We start from the raw sequence: 22,808 nt of genomic DNA on the forward strand, positions 1-22,808 counted from the left end.
TACAATCACTGGTGCATATACAGTGTCACTTAGTAATAGAAGGAGGGCTTGATGAAAAATGAAGGACTTGGTGAAGAGCAAAACTCTCTTATCCAATACTCTTTTTCTGTCTTTATCAAGTGTATTTTATGTTTTATTTTTTTAATTTTTAATTCCAGTATAGTCAACAGTGTTATATTAGTTTCAGGTGACAATATAATGATTCAACAATTCTACGGATTACTCAGTGCTCGTCATGATAAGTGTCCTCTTAATCCCCTTCACCTAATTCACCTATCCCCCTGGCCCAGCTCCTCTCTGATTAACCATCAATTTGTACTCTATAGTTAAGAGTCTGTTTCTTGGTTTGTCTCTTTTTTCTTTTGCTCATTTTTTTGGTCCTCAAATTCCACATATTAGTGAAATTATATGGTACTTGTTTTGCTCTGACTTATTTCACTTAGGATTATACTCTCTAGCTCCATCCATGTCATTGTAAATGGCAAGATCTCATTCTTTTATGGCTGGATACTATTCCATTGTATATAGCACATCTTCTTTATCCATTCATCTACCAGCGGACACTTGGGGTGCTTCCATAATTTGGCTATTGTAGATAATGTCACTATAAATATAGGGGTGCATGTATCCCTTTGAATTAGTGTTTTTGTATTTCTTGGATAAATACCCAGTAGTGCAATTATTGGATTGTAGGGTAGTTCTATTTTTAATTTTTTGAAGACCCTCCAAACTGTCTTCCACAGTGGCTGTACCAATCTGCATTCCCACCAACAGTGCAGGAGGATTCCTTTTCTACATCCTCACCAACACCCACTGTCTCTTGTGTTATTAATTTTAGCCATTCTAACAGGTGTCATGTGACATCTCACTATAGTTTTGATTTGCATTTCCCTGATAATGAGGGATACTTAGCATTTTTTCGTAAGTCTGTTGGCCATCTGGATGTTGTCTTTGGAGAAATATCTGTTCTTTAATTAGGTTTTGGGGGTGCTGAGTTGTGTAAGTTTTTTATATATTTTGGATACTAACTCTTTATTGGATATGTCATTTGCAAACATCTCCCATTCAGTAAGTTGCTTTTAGTCTCATTGATTATTTCCTTCACTGTGCAGAAGCTTTTTATTTTGGTGTAGTCCCAAGAGTTTATTTTAGCTTTTATTTCCCTTGCCTCAGGAGACATACCTTAGAAAAATGTTGCTACACCTAATGTCAGAAAAATTACTGCCTGTGCTCTTTCCTAGGATTTTTATTCTTACCCAATTCTCTTAAAAATGAAAAAAAAAAGGAAAGTAGTCAAGTGGGAATGGGCCAATATTAAAAGAAAAGAGCACAAGGCAAGTTCAAAAGAGAGGGATCTAAAAAGGCAGGGGATATATAACTTGGTGTGAATAATTAAAAGATAAAACAAATAATCAAAGGAAAGGATCAGGTAGTTTGGCATACTGAGCCAACATATCTTAAGGTTCAGGATTTACACTTAAATCTAGGGGTCACAACTATTCAGAAGAGACATGATAAAAGGATTTCCCAAAAACACTGATACATGGAGTTGTAATACTGAGCATCTATAAAACAGCTAATATGTAATTACACTCACTTGTAATCATTCAAGCAATAATCATCTTCAAGTTCCATGTTATTCCAAATTAAGTGCTGCTGATAGATGGGAATACCTTAGGGGAAGGTTATAAAAATATGGTTATAAATTCAATAGAATCTTCAAAAGAGTATGATACAAAGCTCTTCTATTAAAGGACTACTACTAATAATAAACATACTTCTAAACTGAATGCTAAGTGCTTAGCTAAAATTGACAGAATCACAGATAAAAGCTATGGTTAAAAGTAGAAGGAATCCAGTCCACTAACTTTAGAACAGTGTTTTAATAACTCTCTATTCTTGAAGCTAAGTATAACATTAGGGAGCACTTTAAAAGACAAGTATCATGAAATCAGCCCTGAAGCATTTAAGATTTAAGGTCTAGAAGACTGTTCTCAATGTTACAAAGTACAGTCTTCATTCAGTTATATGCAGTTTGTTAAAAAGTATATTATAAGCAGCAGTGGAGATGAAATGGGTGAAGGTTGTTAAAATATACAAAACTCTCTTGGGGCGCCTGGGTGGCTCAGTGGGTTAAAGCCTCTGCCTTCAGCTCAGGTCATGATCCTAGGGTCCTGGGATCAAGCACCGCATTGCACTCTCTGCTCAGTGAGAAGCCTGTTACCCGCCTCTCTCTGCCTGCCTCTCTGCCTACTTGTGATCTCTGTCAAATAAATAAATAAAATCTTTATAAAAAATATATAAAACTCTCACTATAAAATAATTAGGTCATAAAATACATAAAATAAAGTAGAACATGGGAACTACAGTTAATAATATTGTATACCTGAAAGGTGCTATGAGACTAGATCTTAAAAATTTCCATCACAAGAAAAAAATTTTGTAACTACATATGGTGATGGATGTTAACAAGAGTCATTATCCTGATCAATTCTCAATAAATACAAATTTTGAATCATTATGTTGTACATCCGAAACTAGTATGTCAATTATGTCTAAGTTTAACTAGTATTTCAATTATATCTAAGCTTAAAAATATAGAACATTTAATTTAGTTTACTGTCCTTTTGGGGGGGTGTATTCCTAAAATGTGTTCTCAAGTAACATTATTTAGTGATTAACATGTCATCTTTCATAATGCTTCTGAATGGAAGTCATTAATCTTGATAAGGGCAGAAAACTTAATTTCCAAAATAAACATTAATGTACTAGAAAATTCCTTCCACCTCAGCATTTGTATGTGATTGTACTTTAACATGTTCTTTTGTAGAGTCTGAACACTAATTATAGAATAATTCAATATTTGAAAAAAAACTACATTATAGATAATTTTCAATACTGAAAACTGTAGTCTATAAGACAGTTTATTTGTATTTCTGTGATGTTAAAGAAATATTAAAAAGATTCCATACTCTAGCATAATTAACCTTCTTCATTTGTTTGTTTTTTTGCAAAGTACACATTAGACTTCCCAAAGAATATTTGGACTATACTGGTCAGAGAGTATTATCTACTCAACAGGACATTTAACGAATACTGATACTGATGAAAATCTTTTTTGAATATCTCATATACTGTCTTCTCAAATTACTTTTTCTTATGATACCAAAACTTGACTAGAATAATAACAGTGGTGGGGCCCCTGGATGGCTCAGCCAGTTAAGCATCTGCCTCTTGATTTTGGCTTACGTCATGATCTCAGGGTCCTGAGATCGAGCCCCTCATCTGGCTCTGTGCTCAGCATGGAGTCTGCTTGTCCCTCTCCCTCTGTTCCTCCTGATGCTTACACTCTCTTTCCTTCTAATAAATAAATGAAATCTTTAAAAAACAAAAATATCAGTGGTATGTATGCTAGTCTGCATTATTATAAGCCAAGCACTGTTAAAAGTGCTTGACTTCTATTACCATACTTTAACTGCAAACACAATCTTGTGAAGTGTGCATCAATATTATGTTCACTTCACAGGTTATAAAACTGAATGAAGTACTGAGAAGCATGTGGGTGGCTCTGCCAAATAAGCATCCAATTCTTGATTTCAGTTCAGTTCATGCTCTCAGGGTTGTGAGATCAGGCCCTGTATGGGGCTCCATGCTGAGCATGGAGACTCCTTGAGATTCTCTCTCTCTCCCTCCACCCCCTCACTTCCTTTCTTTAAAAACGTGAATAAATAAAACTGAATACTGACAGATTGACACACAGAGTAGGCGGATTTGAGATGTGAAGCCCCCACAGGCCAAATCCAGTTATCAGATGGGAAATGTTAAAATAACTATGATTATTTTGCTAAAAGCTCTAACAGGTAAATGAGATAGCAAGCAAGATTAGTTTGGCAAGGGGCGCCTGGGTGGCTCAGTGGGTTAAGGCCTCTGCCTTCAGCTCGGGTCGTGGTCCCAGGGTCCTGGGATCGAGCCCCACATGGGGCTCTCTGCTCGGCAGGGAGCTTGCTTCCTCCTCTCTCTTTGCCTGCCTCTCTGCCTACTTGTGATCTCTGTCTGTCAAATAAATAAATAAAATCTTTAAAAAAAAAAAAAAAGATTAGTTTGGCAATGTAAGCAGAGATATGGAAATTCTAAGAAAGAAAAGGAAATGCTGGAGAGATCAATAACACCATAACAGAAAGGAAGAATGCTTGTTATGGGCTCATTAGTAGACTGGACACAGCTAAGGAAAGAATATCTGAGCTTGAGAATAATAAAGAACATGAACAACTCCATGCCCAAAAATGTGATGATCTAGATGAAATGGGCCAATTCTGCCCACACAAAACACATAAAAAAGAGATAATATGAATATTCCTTTATCTTTATTAAACATAGGTAGAGTCAATAAGTAATGACCTTGAACAACAAAAAGCACTGAGGCCAGATTGTTTCACTGGTGAATTCTACCAGATATTTAAGAAAGAAATTATCCAATTCTCTACAACTGATTCCAGAAGCAGATTGGATATATCCTAACTCATTCTATGAGGCCAACATTACCCCAATACCAAAACCAGATCAAGACATTACAAGAAAACTACAAACCAATATCTCTCATGAACATAAATGACAAAAAACAACAAAATATTAGCAAATGAAATTCAACAGTGTATAAAAAAGAATTATGCAAGCCTTGTTGATCATTCAAAAATCAATGTAGTCCATCACCTCAAAGGGCTGAAGAAGAAAAATCCCATGATTATATGAACAAGTGCAGAAAAAACATTTGACAAATCCAAAGGTCATCCATGATAAAAATCCTCAGCAAACTAGAAGTAGAGGGGAAGTTCAACTTGACAAAAACCTTATATATGTAATGGTTTAAATTTAAAGTTTTCCCACTAAGACTGTGGACAAGGCAAGGATGTCCCCTTCTTACTAATGCTTTTGAATACTATACTGGAAGTCCTAGCTAATGCCAGGATTAGCTAAAAATAATAAAAGGAAATAAAAGGTATACCAAAAAGGAAGAAATAAAACCATCTTTGCAGATGACATGATTGTGCAGAAAATCTAAAAGAATTAACAACAAAAACTATTAGAACTAATAAGCAATTATAGCAAAATTATAGGACACAAGCTTAATATACTAAAGTCAATCACTTTTTTATATACCAGTAATTACCAAGTAGAATTTGAAATTTACAATATATTGCCATTTGATAAAAATACCTTTATCTTAAAAATATATGTGTAGATTACCATCTACATTAGCACCTAATGAAAAACAGGTGTAAATCTAACAAAATATGTATAAGATCCATATGCGGAGGGGGAGGAGCAAGATGGCAGAGAAATTGGAGACCTAAAATTTGTCTGGTCCCAGGAATTCAGCTAGATAGTTATCAAACCATTTTAAACACCTACAAGCTCAACAGGAGATCGAAGAGAAGAATAGCAGCAACTCTATGAATAGAAAAGCGACCATGTTCTGGAAGATAGGATGTTCAGAGAAATGAATCTGAGGTGATATATGAGAAGATAGACCCGGGGGGAGGTGTTGGCTCCCAGCAAGCAGCATAGCAGTGGAACACAAAATTGGAACTTTTAGAAGTCTGCTCCATGGGGCACCTGGGTGTCTCAGTTGTTAAGCATCTGCTTATGGCTCAGGTCATGATCCCAGGGCCCTGGGATCAAGCCCTGCATTGGGCTCCCTGCTGAGGAGGAAGTTTTCCCTCTCCCTCTCCCACTCCCCCTGCTTCTGTTCCCTCTCTTACTGTATCTCTCTCTGACAAATAAAATCTTTAAAAAAGAAGAAGAAGAAAAAGAAGAAGTCTGATCTATTGAGGGACCTTGTTCCAGAGGCTAGGTGGGGGGTGGAGCCCTTACTGGGACAGTGTGGTCTCAGGACCTGCAGGGCCACAAAAAGACCAGGGGTGTCTTAGTATGGCAGAGCTCCCAGGTATGAGAGCAGGGAAGCCGGCTGCAAAGACAAAGCTGAGGAGGGGGCTTTCAGCTCAGGGTTACCTTAAACCATGATCTGAAGCACAGTCATGCAACTACTCTTTGAGCAGGGACCCCACAAGTGGCAGATCTGGGGAGAACACCCCCACTTATTCCACCAGGAGGAGCAGCACGGGAGCACACTAGAGTAATCTGCTGGGCTTGAAGACTCAAAGGAAATAAAAGGTATACCAAAACTGCTGGATTTGGAGACTCCAAAAGGGACAGTGTGCCAGAGAAAGAAATGCTCAGTCACAGGCCAGGTGAGCTTGGACTGCAGCCAGAGGCCAGGGAGACAGGAGTAATTGACTGCTCTTCTCTGAGTGCTCACTGAAGAGGGAGGCCCTGAGCTCTCCCCTCCTCTGGGGCTGGAGATTAGGGAGCTGCCATTTTCATTCTTGTCCTCCAAAGCCGTACAGAAAGCATTCAGAGAAGAAAAGCTACCAAAGGCAAACGCAAGCAGATTGCTTAGCCCGGTCCCTGGCAAGGGCAGTGCAATTCCACCTCCTGCAAAGACATTTCAGTAACAGGCCCCTCCCCCAGAAGATCAGCAAGAACATCCAGCCAAGACCAAGTTTAACAATCAATGAGAACTGCAAACCACCACTGCTACAGGACTACAACACATAAAATTCATGGCTTTTTTCCCATGATTCTTTAGTCTTTCAAAGTTAAATCTTTTAAATTTTCCTTATCTTTTTTCTTCTTCTATTTTTTAAATGTTTCCTCTTTCCTTTTTTTTTTTTTTCTTTACAAACAGAGTTCACAAGTAGGCAGAGAGGCAAGCAGAGAGAGGGAGAAGCAGGCTCCCCACTGAGCAAAGAGCCTGATGCGGGGCTCGATCCCAGGACCCTGGGACCATAGACTGAGCCGAAGGCAGAGGCTTAACCCACTGAGCCACCAAGGCACCCCTCCTCTTTCCTCTTTTAACCATTTTATCTTATCAATACCTTTTTAAAAATTATTTTTAATTTTCATTTTTATACTTATAGTCTATCCCTTCATTCTATATAACCTTATTTTTCTTTTTTTTTTTTAAAGATTTTATTTATTTATGACAGACAGAGATCACAAGTAGGCAGAGAGGCAGGCAGAGAGAGAGGAAGTGAAGCAGGCTCCCCGCTGAGCAGAGAGCCCGATGCGGGGCTCGATCCCAGGACCCTGGGATCATGACCTGAGCCGAAGGCAGAGGCTTTAACCCACTGAGCCACCCAGGCGCCCCTATAACCTTATTTTTCTTATACACATAAGTTTTTCTTTCCTTAAAGTTTTGGGATACAGACTCTTCTAACAGACCAAAATATACCCTAAATCTACCATATGGCTTTGTTCTACTCCCCAGCCTGATCACATTCCCTCCCTTTTTTTTTCAACAACTTATTGCCTCAATTCCTTTTTTAAAATATTTTTAAATTTTCATCTTTACAGTCATATTCCATCCCATTGTTGTGTTTACCCTTATTTTTATATATATAGAAGTTTTTCTTTCTTTAAAATTTTGGGAGGCAGTTTTGTCTAACAGACCAAAATAAACCCTTCATCAAGTATGTGGCTCTGTTCTCTTCACCAGCTAAATATTTTTTTTTCCTTTCTTCTCCCCCTGGTTTCGGGTCTTTTCTGATTTGGTTAGTGTATATTTTTCTAGGGTCAATGTTACCCTTTCAGCATTTTGTTCTCTCATTCATCTACTCGTCTCTGGATAAAATATTCTTCTCTGGATAAAAGGCAGAAAAACTCACCTCAAAAAAAAAGAACAAGAGGCAGTACCGACTGCTGGAGACCCAATCAGTACAGACATAGCAAGATGTCAGAACCAGAGTTCAGAATGATGATTATAAAGATGCTAGCCATGCTTGAAAAAAGCATAGAAGATACTAGAGAATCCCTTTCTGGAGAAATAAAATAACTAAAATCTAACCAAGTTGAAATTAAAAAAAAATATTAATGAGGTACAATAAAAAATGGAATCTCTTATTGCTAGAATAAATGAGGCAGAAGAGAGAATAAGTGACATAGAAGACAAATGATGGAGAATGAAGAAGCTGAGAAAAAGATAAACAACTATCTGGATCACGAGAGGAGAATTCAAGAGATAAGTGATACCATAAGATGGAATGGTATTAGAATAATCAGGATCCCAGAAGAAGAAGAAAGAGAGATGGGCAGAAGGTATACTGAAGCAAATTATAGCAGAGAACTTCCCTAATTTGGGGAAGGAAACAAGCTTCAAAATCCAGGAGGCACAGAAAAATTCCCCTCAAAAACAATAAAAGTAGGTCAACACCCCATCATCTAATAGTAAAACTTATTAGTCTTAGTGACACTGAGAAAATCCTGAAAGCAGCTCGGGACAAGACATCTGTAACATACAATGGTAGAAATATTAGATTGGCAGCAGACTTATCCACAGAGACCTGGCAGGGCAGAAAAGACTGGCAAGATATATTCAGAGCACTAAACGAGAAAAAAAATGCAGCCAAAAATACTATATCCAGCTAGGGTGTCACTGAAAATAGAGAGATAAAAAGCTTCCAGGACAAACAAAAACTAAAAGAATTGGCAAACACCAAACCAGCCCTAGAGGAAATATTGAAAGGGGTCCTCTAAGCAAAGAGAGAGCCTAAAGTAACAGAACAGAAAGGAACAGAGACAACATGCAGTAACAGTCACCTTACAGGTAATACAATGGAATTAAATTCATATCTTTCAATAATTACCATGAATGTAAATGGGCTAAATGCTCCAATCAAAACACACAGGATATCAGAATGGATAAAAAAACCAAGACCCATCAATATGTTGTCTGCAAGAAACTCATTTTAGACCCAAAGACACCTCCAGATTTAAAGTGAGCGGGTGGAAAACCATTTACCATGCTAATGGACATCAAAAGGAAGCCGGGGTGGCAATCCTTATATCAGACAAATTGATTTTAAACCAAAGCCTATAATAAGAGATGAGGAAGGACACTATATCATACTGGAAGGTTCCGTCCAACAAGAAGATCTAATAATTTTAAAAATCTATGCCCCTAACATGGGAGCAGTCAACTATATAAACCAATTACTAACAAAATCAAAGAAACACATCGACAATAATACAATAATACTAGGGAACTTTAACACTCCCCTCACTGAAATGGACAGATCACCTAAGCAAAAGATCAACAAGGACATAAAGGCTTTAAATGACACACTGTACCAGATGGACATCACAGATATATTCATAACATTCCATCCCAAAGCAACAAAATGCACATTCTTCTCTAGTGCACATGGAACAGCCTCTAGAATAGATCACATCCTGGGTCACAAATCAGGTCTCAACCAGTACCAAAAGACTGGGATCATTCCCTGCATATTTTGACCACAACGTTTTGAAACTAGAACTCAACCACAAGAGGAAGGTTGGAAAGAACTCAAATACATGGAGGCTAAAGAGCATCCTACTAAAGAATAAATGGAAAAAATAAAAATAAAAAAAATTTAAAAATAAAAAAAGAATAAATGTCTCAACTAGAAATTAAAGAAGAATTGAAAAAATTCATGGAAACAAATGAAAATGAAAACACAACTGTTCAAAATCTTTGGGATGTAGCAAAGGTGGTCCTGAGAGGAAAGTATATAGATTTAAAAACCTTTCTCAAGAAACAAGGAAGGTCTCAAATACACAACCTAACCCTACAACTAAAGGACATGCAGAAAGAACAGCAAATAAAGCCTAAACCCAGCAGAAGGGAAATAAAGATCAGAGCAGAAATCAATGAAATAGAAACCAAAAGAAGAGTAAAACAGATCAACGAAACTAGGAACTGGTTCTTTGAAAGAATTAATAAGATTGATAAACCCTTGGCAAGACTTAGCAAAAAGAAAAAAGAAAGGACCCAAATTAATAAAATTATGAATGAAAGAGGAAAAATCACAACCAACACCAAAGAAAAACAAAGAACAAAAAGTTATTTATTTTTTATTTATTTTTATTTATTTTTTTATTTTTTTATTATAAGAACATATTATGAGCAACTATATGCCAGCATATTTGACAATCTGAAAGAAATGGATGCATTCCTAGAGACATATAAACTACAAAAACTGGAGAGGAAGAAATAGAAAACCTGAACAGATCCAAAACCAGCAAGGAGATTGAAGCAGTCATCAAAAATCTCCCAAATAACAAGAGCCCAGGGCCAGATGGCTTCCCAGAGGAATTACACCAAACACTTAAAGAATAATTAATACCTATTCTCCTGAAACTGTTCCAAAAAATAGAAATGGAAGGAAAACTTCCAAACTTATTTCACAAGCATTTCCTTGATCCCAAAGACAGGCAAAGACCCCATCAAAAAGAAGAATTACAGACCAATATCCCTGATGAACATGGATGCAAAAATTCTCACCAAAATACTAGCCAATAGGATCCAACAGTACATTAAAGGATTAAACACCATGACCAAGTGGGATTTATTCCTGGGCTGCAAAAGTTGGTTCAACATCCGCAAATCAAACAATGTGATACAATACACTAATAAAAGAAAGAACAAGAAACATATGATACTCTCAATAGATGCTGAAAATCCATTTGACAAAGTACAGTATCCTTTCTTAATCAAAACTCTTCACAGTATAGGAATAGAGGGTACATACCTCAATACCATCAAAGCCATCTATGAAAAACCCACAGCAAACATCATTCTCAATGGGGGAAAACTGAGAGCTTTTCCACTAAGGTCAGGAACACGGCAGGGATGTCCACTATCACCACTGCTATTCAATATGGTACTAGAAGTTCTAGTCTCAGCAATCAGACAACAAAAAGAAATAAAAGACATCTGAACACGCAGAGAAGAAGCCAAACTCTCACTCTTTGCAGATGATATGATACTTTACATGGAAAACCCAAAGACTCCACTCCAAAACTGCTAGAACTCATACTGGAATTGAGTAAAGTGTCAGGATATAAAATCAGTGCACAGATATCAGTTGTATTTCTATACACCAAAAACAAGACAGAAGAAAGAGAAATTAAGAAGTCAATCCCATTTACAATTGCACCATAAGATACCTAGGAATAAATCTAACCAAAGAGGTAAAGAATCTGTACTCAGAAAACCATAGAGTGTTCATGAAAGAAACTGAGAAAGACACAAAGAAATGAAAAAATGTTCCATGCTCATGGATTGGAAGAAGAAATATTGTGAAAATGTCTATGCTACCTAGAGCAATCTACACATTTAATGCAATCCCTATCAAAATGACATCAACTTTTTTCAAAGAAATGGAACAAATAATCCTAAAATTTATATGGAACCAGAAAAGACCTCAAATAGCCAAAGGAATCTTGAAAAAGAAAACCAAGTTGTCGGTATCACAATTCCAGACTCCAAGCTCTATTACAAAGCTGTCATCATCAAGACAGTACGGTACTGACACAAACACAGACACATAGATCAGTGGAACAGAATAGAGAGCCCAGAAATGGACCCTCAACTCTATGGTCAGCTAATCTTCGACAAAGCAGGAAAGAATGTCCAATGGAAAAAGGACAGCCTCTTCAACAAATGGTGTTGGGAAAATTGGACGGCCACATGCAGAAGAATGAAACTGGACCATTTCCTTACACCACACTCAAAAATAGACTCCAAATGGATAAAGGACCTCAATGTGAGAAAGGAATCCATCAAAATCCTTGAGGAGAATACAGGCAGCAACCTCTTTGACCTCAGCCGTAGCAACTTCTTCCTAGGAACATTGCCAAAGGCAAGGGAAGCAAGGGCAAAAAATGAACTACTGTGACTTCATCAAGATCAAAAGCATTTGCATAGCAAAGGAAACAGTCAATAAAACCAAAAGACAACTGACAGATATTTGCAAATGACATATCAAATAAAGGGCTAGTGTCCAAAATCTATAAAGAACGTATCAAACTCAACACCCAAAGAACAAAGAATCCAATCAAGAAATGGGCAGAGGACATGAACAGACATTTCTGCAAAGAAGACATCCAGATGGCCAACAGACACATGAAAAAGTACTCCACATCACTTGGCATCAGGGAAATACAAATCAAAACCACAGTGAGATACCATCTCACACCAGTCAGAATTAACCAGTCAGGAAACGACAGGCATTGATGAGGATGTGGAGAAATGGGAACCCTCCTGCACTGTTGGTGGGAATGCAAGCTGGTGCAGCCACTCTGGAAAACAGTATGGTGGTTCCTCAAAAAGTTGAAAATAGAGCTACCCTATGACCCAGCAATTGCACTACTGGGTATTTACCCTAAAGATACAAATGTACTGATCCAAAGGGTGTACTGATCCGAACGGGCATGTGCAACCAAATGTTTATAGCAGCAATGTCCACAATAGCCAAACTATGGAAAGAGCCTAGATGTCCATCAACAGATGAATGGATAAAGAAGATGTGGTGTGGTGTATATACATATACGTGTGTGTGTGTGTGTGTGTGTGTGTGTGTGTGTGTGTGTGTGTGTGTATCTGCAATGATATGTAGGGAACTAGAGGAGATTATGTTAAGCAAAATAAGTCCATCAGAGAAAGACAATTATCATGATCTCACTGATATGAGGAATTGGAGAAACAAGACAGAGGATCACAGGGGAAGGGAGGGACAAATGAAACAAGATGAAACCGGAGAGGGAGACAAAACATAAGAGTCTCTTAATCTCAGGAAACAAACTGAGGGTTGCTGGAGGGGAGGGGGGCTGGAAGGGATGGGTTGGAATATGGACAGTGGGGAGGATATGTGCTATGGTGAGAAATGAATAAATATAAAAATCCATATGCAGAAAACCATAAAATTCTCAGGAAAGATTTCAAAGAACTAAATAAATGGAGAGAGATTCCATTTCGATGGATAGTGGGACTCAATATTGTCAAAATGTGGGTTCAAAACAATCTCAATGAAAATTTCAGCAAATTATTTTGTGGATATCAACAAAATTGTAAGGTTTATATGGAGATGCAAAAAGCCCAGGACAGTCAACTCAATACAGAAGAACAGAGTTGGAAGACTAACACTACGTGACTTCAAGGCTTGCTATAAAGTTTCAGTAATCAATACAGTGTGGTAATTATTAAAAAACAGACAAATAAACCAACAGAACAGAATACAGAGCCCAGAAGTAAACCCACATAAATAAAGTCAACTAATCTTTGATAAAGGAGCAAAGGCAATATAATGGAGCAAAAGCAGTCTTTCCCACAAATGGTGCTGTAACAACCAAACATCCACATGAAAAAAAAAATGAATTTATTCTCATATCTTAGTTACACCCCTCACAGAAATTAATTCAAAATATATTGGGGACATAAATGCAAAATGCCAACTATAAAACCCTTAGATGTTAACATGCTAAAAAGCCTAGTTGACCTTGGGTAGGATGACGACTTTTTATTTTTAATTTATTTTCCAAAGTTAATATTTTCCTTTTTTTAAAAGATTTTATTTATTTTAGGGGTACCTGGGTGGCTCAGTGTGTTAAGCCTCTGCCTTTGGCTCAGGTCATGAGCTCAGGGTCCTGAAATCAAGCCCCGCATCGCGCTCTCTGCTCAGCAGGGAGCCTGCTTCCCTTCCTTTCTCTCTGCCTGCCTCTCTGCCTGCTTGTGATCTCTTTCTCTCTCTCAAATAAATAAATAACGTTAAAAAAAAGATTTTATTTATTTTAGAGAGAGAGAGAGAGGAGTATGATTGGGGGGAGGAGCAGAGGGAGAGAGAATCTCAAACAAACTCCTCACTGAGCATTGGAACCAGATGCAGGGTTCAATCCCATGCCCCTGTGATCATGACCTGAGCCAAAACCAAGAGTCAGACACTTAACGGACTGAGCCACCCAGGTGCCCCAATGATAACTTTTTAGATACAATACCAAAAGCATCATCCATGAAAGAAATAATTGATAAGCTAGACTCCATTAAAATTAAAAACTTATGCTCCGTGAAAGATAATGTTGAAGAATGAGAAGACAAACCACAGACTGGGAGAAAATACTTGCAAGAGACAGATCTTATAGAGGACAGTTATTCAAATTATATAAAGAACTCTTAAAATGCAACAACAAGGAAACAAACAAAATCACTGGAATCATACAGTATGTAGGCTTTTTTTCCCATTTAAAGACTTGACAAAAGAGTTTATTAAAGAAGATATACATAGCAAGCATCTGAAAAAAATGTTCAACCTATATCACTAGTGAAAAGCAAATTAAAGTAAGATACGACTACAAACCTATTAGAACAGCCAAAATCCAAAACACTGACTTCATCCAATGCTGACAAGGATATGTAGCAACAGAAACCCTTATACACTGCTGGTGGAGAACACAAAACGGCACAGCCACTTTGGCAGTTTCTTACAAAACTAAATGTACACTTAACCATATGATCCAGCAATCGGTCACTCTCTTGGTGTCTGCCCCAAAAAGTTAAAAACTTATGCCCACATAAAAGCCTTCACCTGAATATTTATAGCATCTTTATTCATAATCATCTGAACCTGGAGCAACCAAGATGTCCTTCACTAGGTGAATGGATAAACTGTGGTACACGCAGACATGGAATATTATACAGTGCTATAAAGAAGTGAACTATCAAGTCATGAAAAGACATGGAGGAACTTAAAATGTCCATTTTTAGGGGAAAGAATCCAATCTGAAAAGTCTACATATTGTATGATTCCAACCATACAACATTCTGGAAAAGGCAAAACTATGGAATAGATAGTAGAAGGACTGGTTGCAAAAAAATTCTTTAAAACTGGTTGCCAGTGGGTGGTTGTGGGGAGGAAAGAATAAATAGGCAGAGCACTAAAGACTTTAAGGGCACTGAAATGATTCTATCTGATAATGGAATGGTGTACACACATCATTATACATTTGCGAAAACCCAAAGAATGTAAACATGCAAGAGTGAATCCTAATATAAACTACATGCTTTAGGTGGAAAATGATGTGTCAATGTAGGTTCATCAACTGTAACAAATGCACTACTCTGGTGTGGAATGTTGATAATGGGAGAGGTAGGAGGGGAGTGGTTGTATTTGGAAACTATTTTTTGCCCAGTTTTATTGTGAACTTAAAATTGCTCTAACAAAGTATATTAATTTTTTTGAAAAACTCATTTTTAAGTGGAAAAAAATCAATGCAATTAAATGATTTCTATTTCCAATTTCTTGTCAATACTGAATGTGTACATCTATTCAATACTGAGAATTACTACTTTAATTCTTAAAGTTACATTATAAGTATACATATAACACGCAAACTTTAAAACAAAGATATTGAAAGTAAATTTGAAAACTGTAGGAAATGTAGTCATTTCAGAAAAAGCAAAAAATAGTAGAAAGAAGACTGTGAGAATGAACTAGAGAAGGGAGTGGTATAAACATAGAAAGGATTGCATATTTTAATTTCATAAACAGGAAAATAATCTACAACAGAAGGCCACATTTCAATTAGATACAGTTAAGAAATATTAAGCATCACTCTGGACTGCCTTCACTCATTCATTCTTCAAATATTTGAACACCTATTCTATATCAGACATTATTCTCTGAGCTGAAATATAACAGTGAACAATAAAAAAGACACTGCCCACTGGGGCTTTGGATTAGGCAGTGGTATCTTGAAAATTACCACAGCTTCTCTTGACTTTTCCAGCTCTTTGTATTTCATGTCCTGTGGCAGTCTCACTTGCTGACCCACATTAACAGAGAAGTTCACTTTTGGTTCTGGTTCAAGATGGTTATATAAGGAGGCTCACCTCCCCTAAAGAACACACCAAATCTATTAGATGCATAAGGAACAATTCCATCTGAAAAAAATTCAGAAACTAGCTGAGCATCAAACGAACAAGAAAAAAACAACCCATATTTAAATAGGCAGGAAAGGCTGAGGAATAACCTCACCGTAAACCCTACCTCTGGTACAACAATACACAACTAAGAGGAAACTCACAATTCCTAACTTCTCCTTAAGGATCAAAGAGTTTAGACCCCATACTAGGCATCTCCGCCGGAGAGACAGGACCTCAAAACATGTCGCTTTTTGAAACATGAGACTGACAAGGCTGAGACAGTTCTTAAAGGATTAATGTAGACTCACTAACTGAGGTGGGTGGGCTAACCACCACCTCAGGCCCAACATAGAAGCAGCAAACAGAAATGCCCAGACCTTCTGTGAAAGAGATCTGTTTGCTTAAGCTGGAGCCTGAGAGGCATGCTTCTAATTTAACACACATCAAGGGGTTGACTAAAATAGTCTCCAGAGACCAAGGAAACCAACAGGTGCCATCTTTGTACTTTCTCCCTCTGCATTGCTCCAGGCCTCTGTTATCTCCAGAAAGAAGCTTACACACATACTTGGCACTCTGGTTTTTGTGGGTGATGAAAAACAGAGAAACAATTCTTGCAGCAGATGGGTGGCTCAGTTTGTTGACCATCTGACTCTTGGTTTTGGCTCAGGTCATGATCTTAGGGTTCTGGGACCAAGTCCCACATCAGGTTCCGAGTTCAGCAGGGAGTCTGTTTGAGATTCTTTCTCTCCCTCTCCCTCCCTCTCTGCCCCTCTGACCACCTGTGCACTCTATCTCTCTCTCTGTCTCTAAAATAAATAAATAAACTTTTTTCTTTAAAGAAAGTAACATAGAAATAATTCTTAACTGGCTAACTACAGTACAGTGCAGAAGAGGCAGATAGAAACACCCATCTACGAGCCTTTCCCTAAAAGAAGTAAATCTGCATACTTGAAAGGCTGTAGCCTAGGGGTCCAGCTTCCAAACAGCCTGCATCTACATGCTGAGATCTTCCCCTTTGGGACACCCACAGTCTTGGCAAATCCTCAACTACTGCAAGCCACAAAGAACAGACTGTTTGGACAATCACAAAGATCTGAGACACAACCAAGAGCTACGGCAGGGTTGAATGATAAGGTTCATCTCCTACATGAGACCACTACATCAAGACTGGGAGAAGTGGCTGTTTTATCTAAAGCATAGAAACCAACATAGAGAGTCAAGAAAAGTGAAGGAAGAGGCAAATACATTCCAAACAAAAGAACAAGAAAAAAACTCAGAAAAAAACCTTAATGAAATGATACCTAATAACAAGTTCAAAATAATGATCATAAAGATATTTGCCAAAGTCGGGAGAACAATGCATGAACAAAGTGAGAATTTCAACAAAGAGACAGAAAAGGTACGAAAGCATCAGATAAATCAAGAGCTAAAGAATAAAATAACTCAATTGAAAAACTCAATATAGGGGTAAACAGCCAACTAGATGAAAAAGAAAAGATCAGCAAACTGAAAAGAAAAAATCAGCAAAGAGTGGAATTCATCCAATCAGAGGAGCAAACAGAAAAAAAGAGAAAAGATTGATGGATTTATGGAACAATATTAAGACCAATATTTGCATTATAGAGGTCCCAGAAGGTGAAGGTACAGAAAAACGGACATAAAACTTAGATGAATCTATGGAGACCCACATCAAGACACATTATAATTTAACTGTTTTAAGTTAAAGACAAGGAGAGCATTTAGAAAACTAAAGCGGCAAGAGAAAAACAACTTCTTAAGAACAAGGAAACCACCATAAAACTATAGAAAGACTTTCCAGCAAAAAATCTCCAGGTCAGAAGAAAGTGTTAAATGTATTCAAAGTGCTGAAAGAAAAAAAAAAAAAACCTGCCAACTAGGAATACTCTGTCTAGCAAAGCTGTCTTTCAGAACTACAGATAAGATAAAGTTTTCCAAAAAAAAAGCAAAAACTGAAGGAGTTCAGCAACAACAGACTAGAATTATGAGAAATGTCAAAGGGACTTCTTTAAATTGAAATGAAAGAATACTATAACTAGTAACTGGAATACATCTGAAAGTATAAATCTCACTGTTAAAAGTAAACATATGGTTGAATTCAGAGTAATCTAATGCAATGGCAGTGGGTTAATGACTCATGAATCAAGTGTGAAAGTCATAGGACAAAAGTAGTAAAAACGACTGTAACTACAATAATTTGTTAATGAATACAAGATAAATTATGACACCAAAATGTAAAACATAGGAGGAAGAGTAATAATGCAGAGCTTTAGAGTGCATTTAAAATTAAGTTTTTATGAGCTTAAAATAAACTGTATAAACAAAAGATGTTTTATATAAGCTTCCTGGTTTTAACCACAAAGCAAAAACCTATAGTACATATGCGAAAGATAAACAGAAAGAAATCTAAACATACCACTACAGAAAATCATCAAATCACAAAGGGGCAAGAGAAAAGGGAAACAAAGGAATTACAGAACAGCAAGAAAACAATTAATATAATGGAAATAATGCCGATACCATAACAATAATTACTTTAAATGTAAATGGACTAAATTCGCCAATCAAAATAATAATGGATCAATCAAAAGAGAGTGCAGCTAAATGGGCCAATGATAGTAATCATAAGACCTAACTATATTCTGCTTAGAAAAGACTCACTTCAGCTTTAAGAACACACCAGAAAGGGATTGAAAAATGCATTCCATGTCAAAAGAAACCAAAAGAAAATGGGGAGCAACTGTATCAGATAAAATGAATTTCAAGAAAAAGACTAAAAAAGAGATAAAAAAAGTTATTATAGAATGATAAAGGTGGGTGGCTGTAATATCTCACAGAGAATATTTTATTTATAAATATCTATGCACCTAAATATATAAAACAAATATCAACAGACAGCAATATAATAATAGTAGGGTACTTCAATATCCCACTTTCACCAATAGATCATCAAGATAGAAAATCTATAAAGAAACATTGGATTTAAATGACCTGTTACGCCAGCTGGATTTTTTTTTTAATTTAAATTCAATTAGCCAAGGTATAGTACATCATTAGTTTTTGATATAATGTTCAATGATTCATTGGTTGGTTTTAACAAACATTTACAGAACATTCCATCCAAAAATAGCAGGATGCACACTCTTCTCAAGCACAAATGAACATACTCCAGGATAGATCATATGTCAGGTCACAAAACAAGTCTTAATTAAACTGAAGAAGACTGAAAACATATCAAGTCTCTTTTCCAACCATAATGTTATAAAACTAGATACCAATTACAAAAAGAAAACTACAAAATTCACAAATACGTGAAGATTAAACAACATGCTGTTGAATAAATAATGGATCAAAGAACAAATCAAAGAAAGAAATAAAAAAAATACCTGGAGATAAATGAAAATGGAAATACAACATACCAAAACTTAAGAGATGAAGCAAAAGTAGTTCTGAGAGAGGCATTCACAGCAATAAACCATTATATTAAGACACAAGAAAGATTCCAAATAACCTAACTTTACAACTCAAGGAACAAGGAAAGAGAAAGGAAAAAAAGAACAAACTAAACCTGAAGTTTGTAGAAGGAACGAAATAACAAAGATCCAGAGCAGAAGTAAATGAAATAAAAACTAAAAAGGCAATAGAAAAGATCAAAAGTAACTAAGAGCTAATTTCTTTGAAAAGATAAAACATAAATCTTCAGCCAGACTCACCAGGAAGAGAGGGGACTCAAATAAATAAAATCAGAAATCAAAAAGAAGCTGCAATTGATACCACAGAAATACAAAAGATTAGAGACTACTATGAAGAATTACAAGCCAAAATATGGGACCACGTAGAATAAATAAATAAATCTCCAGAAACACACAATGTACTAAGACTGAATCATGAAGAAAGAAAAAATCAAACAGACTAGTTCTAGTAAGGAGAATAAATCAGCAATCAAAAATCTACCAACAAACAAAAGCCCAGGATCAGATGGCTTCACTTGTGAATTCTAGGAAACATTTAAAGAACAGTGAATACTAATCCTTCTCAAACTCTTCCAAAAAATAGAAGAGGGAACATTTCCAGAACTCATTTTACCAGTCTACAATTACCCTAACACCAGAACCAGACAAGGACACTACAAGAAAATTACAGGACCATATTCCTGATAAACGGAGATGCAAAAATCCTCATAAAATATTAGCAAACCACATTCAACGATACATTAAAAGGATCATATACCATGATTTATTCCAGAATGCAGGGATGGTTCAATACCCATAAATCAATGTGATACACGCCATTAAAAAATGAATGATTAAAAAAAAGAAGGATAAAAATAGATCATTTCAACAGATGCAGGGAAAGCATTTAACAAAATTCAACATCCATTCATATTACAAACTGTCAACAAAGTGGGTCTGCAGAAAATATACCTCAACATCATGAAGAACACATACGACAAGCTCACAATGACCATCATACCAAATGGTGAAAAATGGAAGGATTTTTCTCTAAGGTCAGTAACAAGATAAAGATGCCCACTCTTGCCACTTTCATTCAACATAGTACTGAAATTCCTAGTGAGAGCAATTAGACAAGAAAAAGAAAGGGTATCCAATTTAGAATGAAACAAGTATAACTGTTCCTATTTGCAGACGACATATCATGTATTAAAAAACTCTAAAGATGCCACCAAAAAAAAACCTGTTAGAATAAAACAAATTCAGTAAAGTTGTGGGATACAAAAGCAATCATAAATAACAGTTCTGTTTACATACATTAATAATGAACTATCAGAAAGAGAAATTTAAAAAACCCAATTAACAGGGGCACCTGGGTGGCTCAGTCAGTTAAGTGTCTGCCTTTGGCTCAGGTCATGATCTCAGAGTCCTGGGATCAAGCCCTGAGTCCAGCTCTCTGCTCTGCACAGAGTCTATTTTTCCCTCTCCTTCTGTGCTCTCTCTCAAATAAATAAATACAATCTTTAAAAAAGTTAAACAAAATAAAAACCCAATTTACAATTGCATCAAAAAGAATAAAATACCTAGGGTTGCATGGGTGGCTGTCAGTTAAGCATCTGCCTTTGGCCCAGGTCATGATCCCAGAGTCCTGGAATTAAGCCCCACATTGGGCTCCCTGCCCCAGGAGGAGCCTGCTTCTTCCTCTCCCTCTGCCTGCAGCTCTCCTTGTGTACACTCTCTCTTTCTCTGTTAAATAAATAAATAAAATATTTTTAAAAAATGAATGAAATATCTAGAAATAAATTTAACCTTGAAGGTTAAAGACCTGCACACTGGGGACCCCTGGCGGGCTCAGTGGGACTCTTGATCTCAGGGTTGTGAGTTTGAACACCAGATTGGGTATAGAGATTACTTAAGAATAAAATCTTAAAAAAAAAAAAAAAAAAAGACCTGTACACTGAAAACAATAAGACACTGATGAAAGAAACTGGAAAACAAATAAATGGAAAGATATTCTGCCCACATGGATTTGAAGAATTGTTAAAAAGTTCACTAGGTGTTATATGCAACTAATGAATCACTGAACACTACAACAAAAACTTATGTACTATATTCTGGCTAACTGAGCATAAAAAAAAAGTTCATACTATCCAAGACAATCTATAGACTTAATGCAATCTCTATGAAATTCCAATCGCATTTTTTTACACAGAAATTAACAATCCTAATTTTTTCTTTTTTTACAGATTGTATTTGTTTATTTGAGAGAGAGAGTGCATGAGCAGGGGGAGGAACAGAGGGAGAGGAAAAGGGACAAGCAGACTCCCCGCTGAGCACAGAGCCCAACACGGGGCTTTGATCCCAGGACCCCAAGATCATGACCTGAGCCAAAGTCAGGAGCTTAACTACCTGAGCCACCCAGGGACTCCAACAATCTTAAAATTTTTATGAAACCACAATAGACCAGGAATAGCCAAAGCAAATCTTGAGAAAGAAGAACAAAGCTGGACACATCAAGCTTCCTGAATTCAAATTATATTACAAAGCTATAGTATTCAAAATAGTATGGTACTGGCATAAAAACAGATACATAAAACAAGAGAATAAAGAGCCCAGATTTTGGCAGCTGCTCTTGGTTAGGGCCATCCCACACCTAAGGCAGGAAGACAGGAAGATGGTGGCAGCAAAGAAGACAAAAAAGTCTGTGGAGTCGATCAACTCTAGGCTCCAGCTCATTATGAAAAGTGGAAAGTACGTGCTGGGGTACAAGCAGACTCTGAAAATGATCAGACATGGCAAAGCGAAACTGGTCATCCTCACCAACAGCTGCCCAGCCTTGAGGAAATCTGAAACAGAATACTACACCATGTTGGCCAAAACTGGTGTCCATCACTACAGTGGCAATAATATCGAATTGGGCACAGCATGTGGGAAATACTACAGAGTATGCAGGCTGGCTCTCATTGATCCCAGGTGATTCTGAAAGCATTAGAAGCATGCCAGAACAGACAGGTGAAAAGTAAATCATGCAGAATTTTTCTTTAATAAAACTGGCCACAGCTTGTTTAAAAAAAAAAAGGGGGGAAAGAGAGAGAATAAAGAGCCCAAAAATAACTCACACACAAAAGGTGAATTAATTTGTGAGAAAGGAGCCAAGAATATACAACAGGGAAAAAAGTCTTTTCAGTAAATGGTGCTGGGAACACTGAACGGCCATATGCCAAAAAATGAAATTGGACCACTATCTTATATACATAAAATATGCATCTCTCATAAGTAAATATCAACTCAAAATGGATTAAAGACTTGAATTTAAGAACTGAAACCATAAAGCTCTTTTTCTTTAAAGACTTTTATTTATTTATTTCGGACAGAGAGAGAGAGAGAAAGCACCAGCGAGGTGGGGCAGACAGAGAGAGAAGCAGGCTCTCAGCTGAGCAGGGAGTCCAATGCAGGATTTGATCCCAGGACCCTGGCATCCTGACCTAAGCAGACACTTAACCAACTGAGCCACCCAAATGCCCCTGAAACCATAAAACTCT

The 22,808-nt window shown here is 36.9% G+C and overlaps 2 protein-coding genes across 2 annotated transcripts in view; one reads left to right on the forward strand and one right to left on the reverse strand.

The window, feature by feature from the left end:
* ZFAND4 (zinc finger AN1-type containing 4) overlaps window positions 1–22,808 on the reverse strand; it is an 86,892-nt gene that overhangs the window by 37,315 nt on the left and 26,769 nt on the right. Inside the window, exon 3 of the mRNA XM_080823529.1 lies at window positions 1,598–1,673. Within this exon, the coding sequence (XP_080679655.1) occupies window positions 1,598–1,673 (76 nt within the window). The remainder of the gene's footprint in view (window positions 1–1,597; window positions 1,674–22,808) is intronic.
* LOC308355351 (large ribosomal subunit protein eL30-like) lies at window positions 21,941–22,243 on the forward strand (the record flags this gene model as incomplete). The annotated part of the gene is made up of 1 exon (XM_080823530.1): window positions 21,941–22,243. One exon carries the CDS (start codon window positions 21,941–21,943, stop codon window positions 22,241–22,243), a length of 303 nt encoding a protein of 100 aa, XP_080679656.1.

The sequence above is a fragment of the Martes martes genome, assembly GCF_963455335.1.
Source record: "Martes martes genome assembly, chromosome: 14".
In the NCBI taxonomy this organism is placed as follows: Eukaryota; Metazoa; Chordata; class Mammalia; order Carnivora; family Mustelidae; genus Martes; species Martes martes.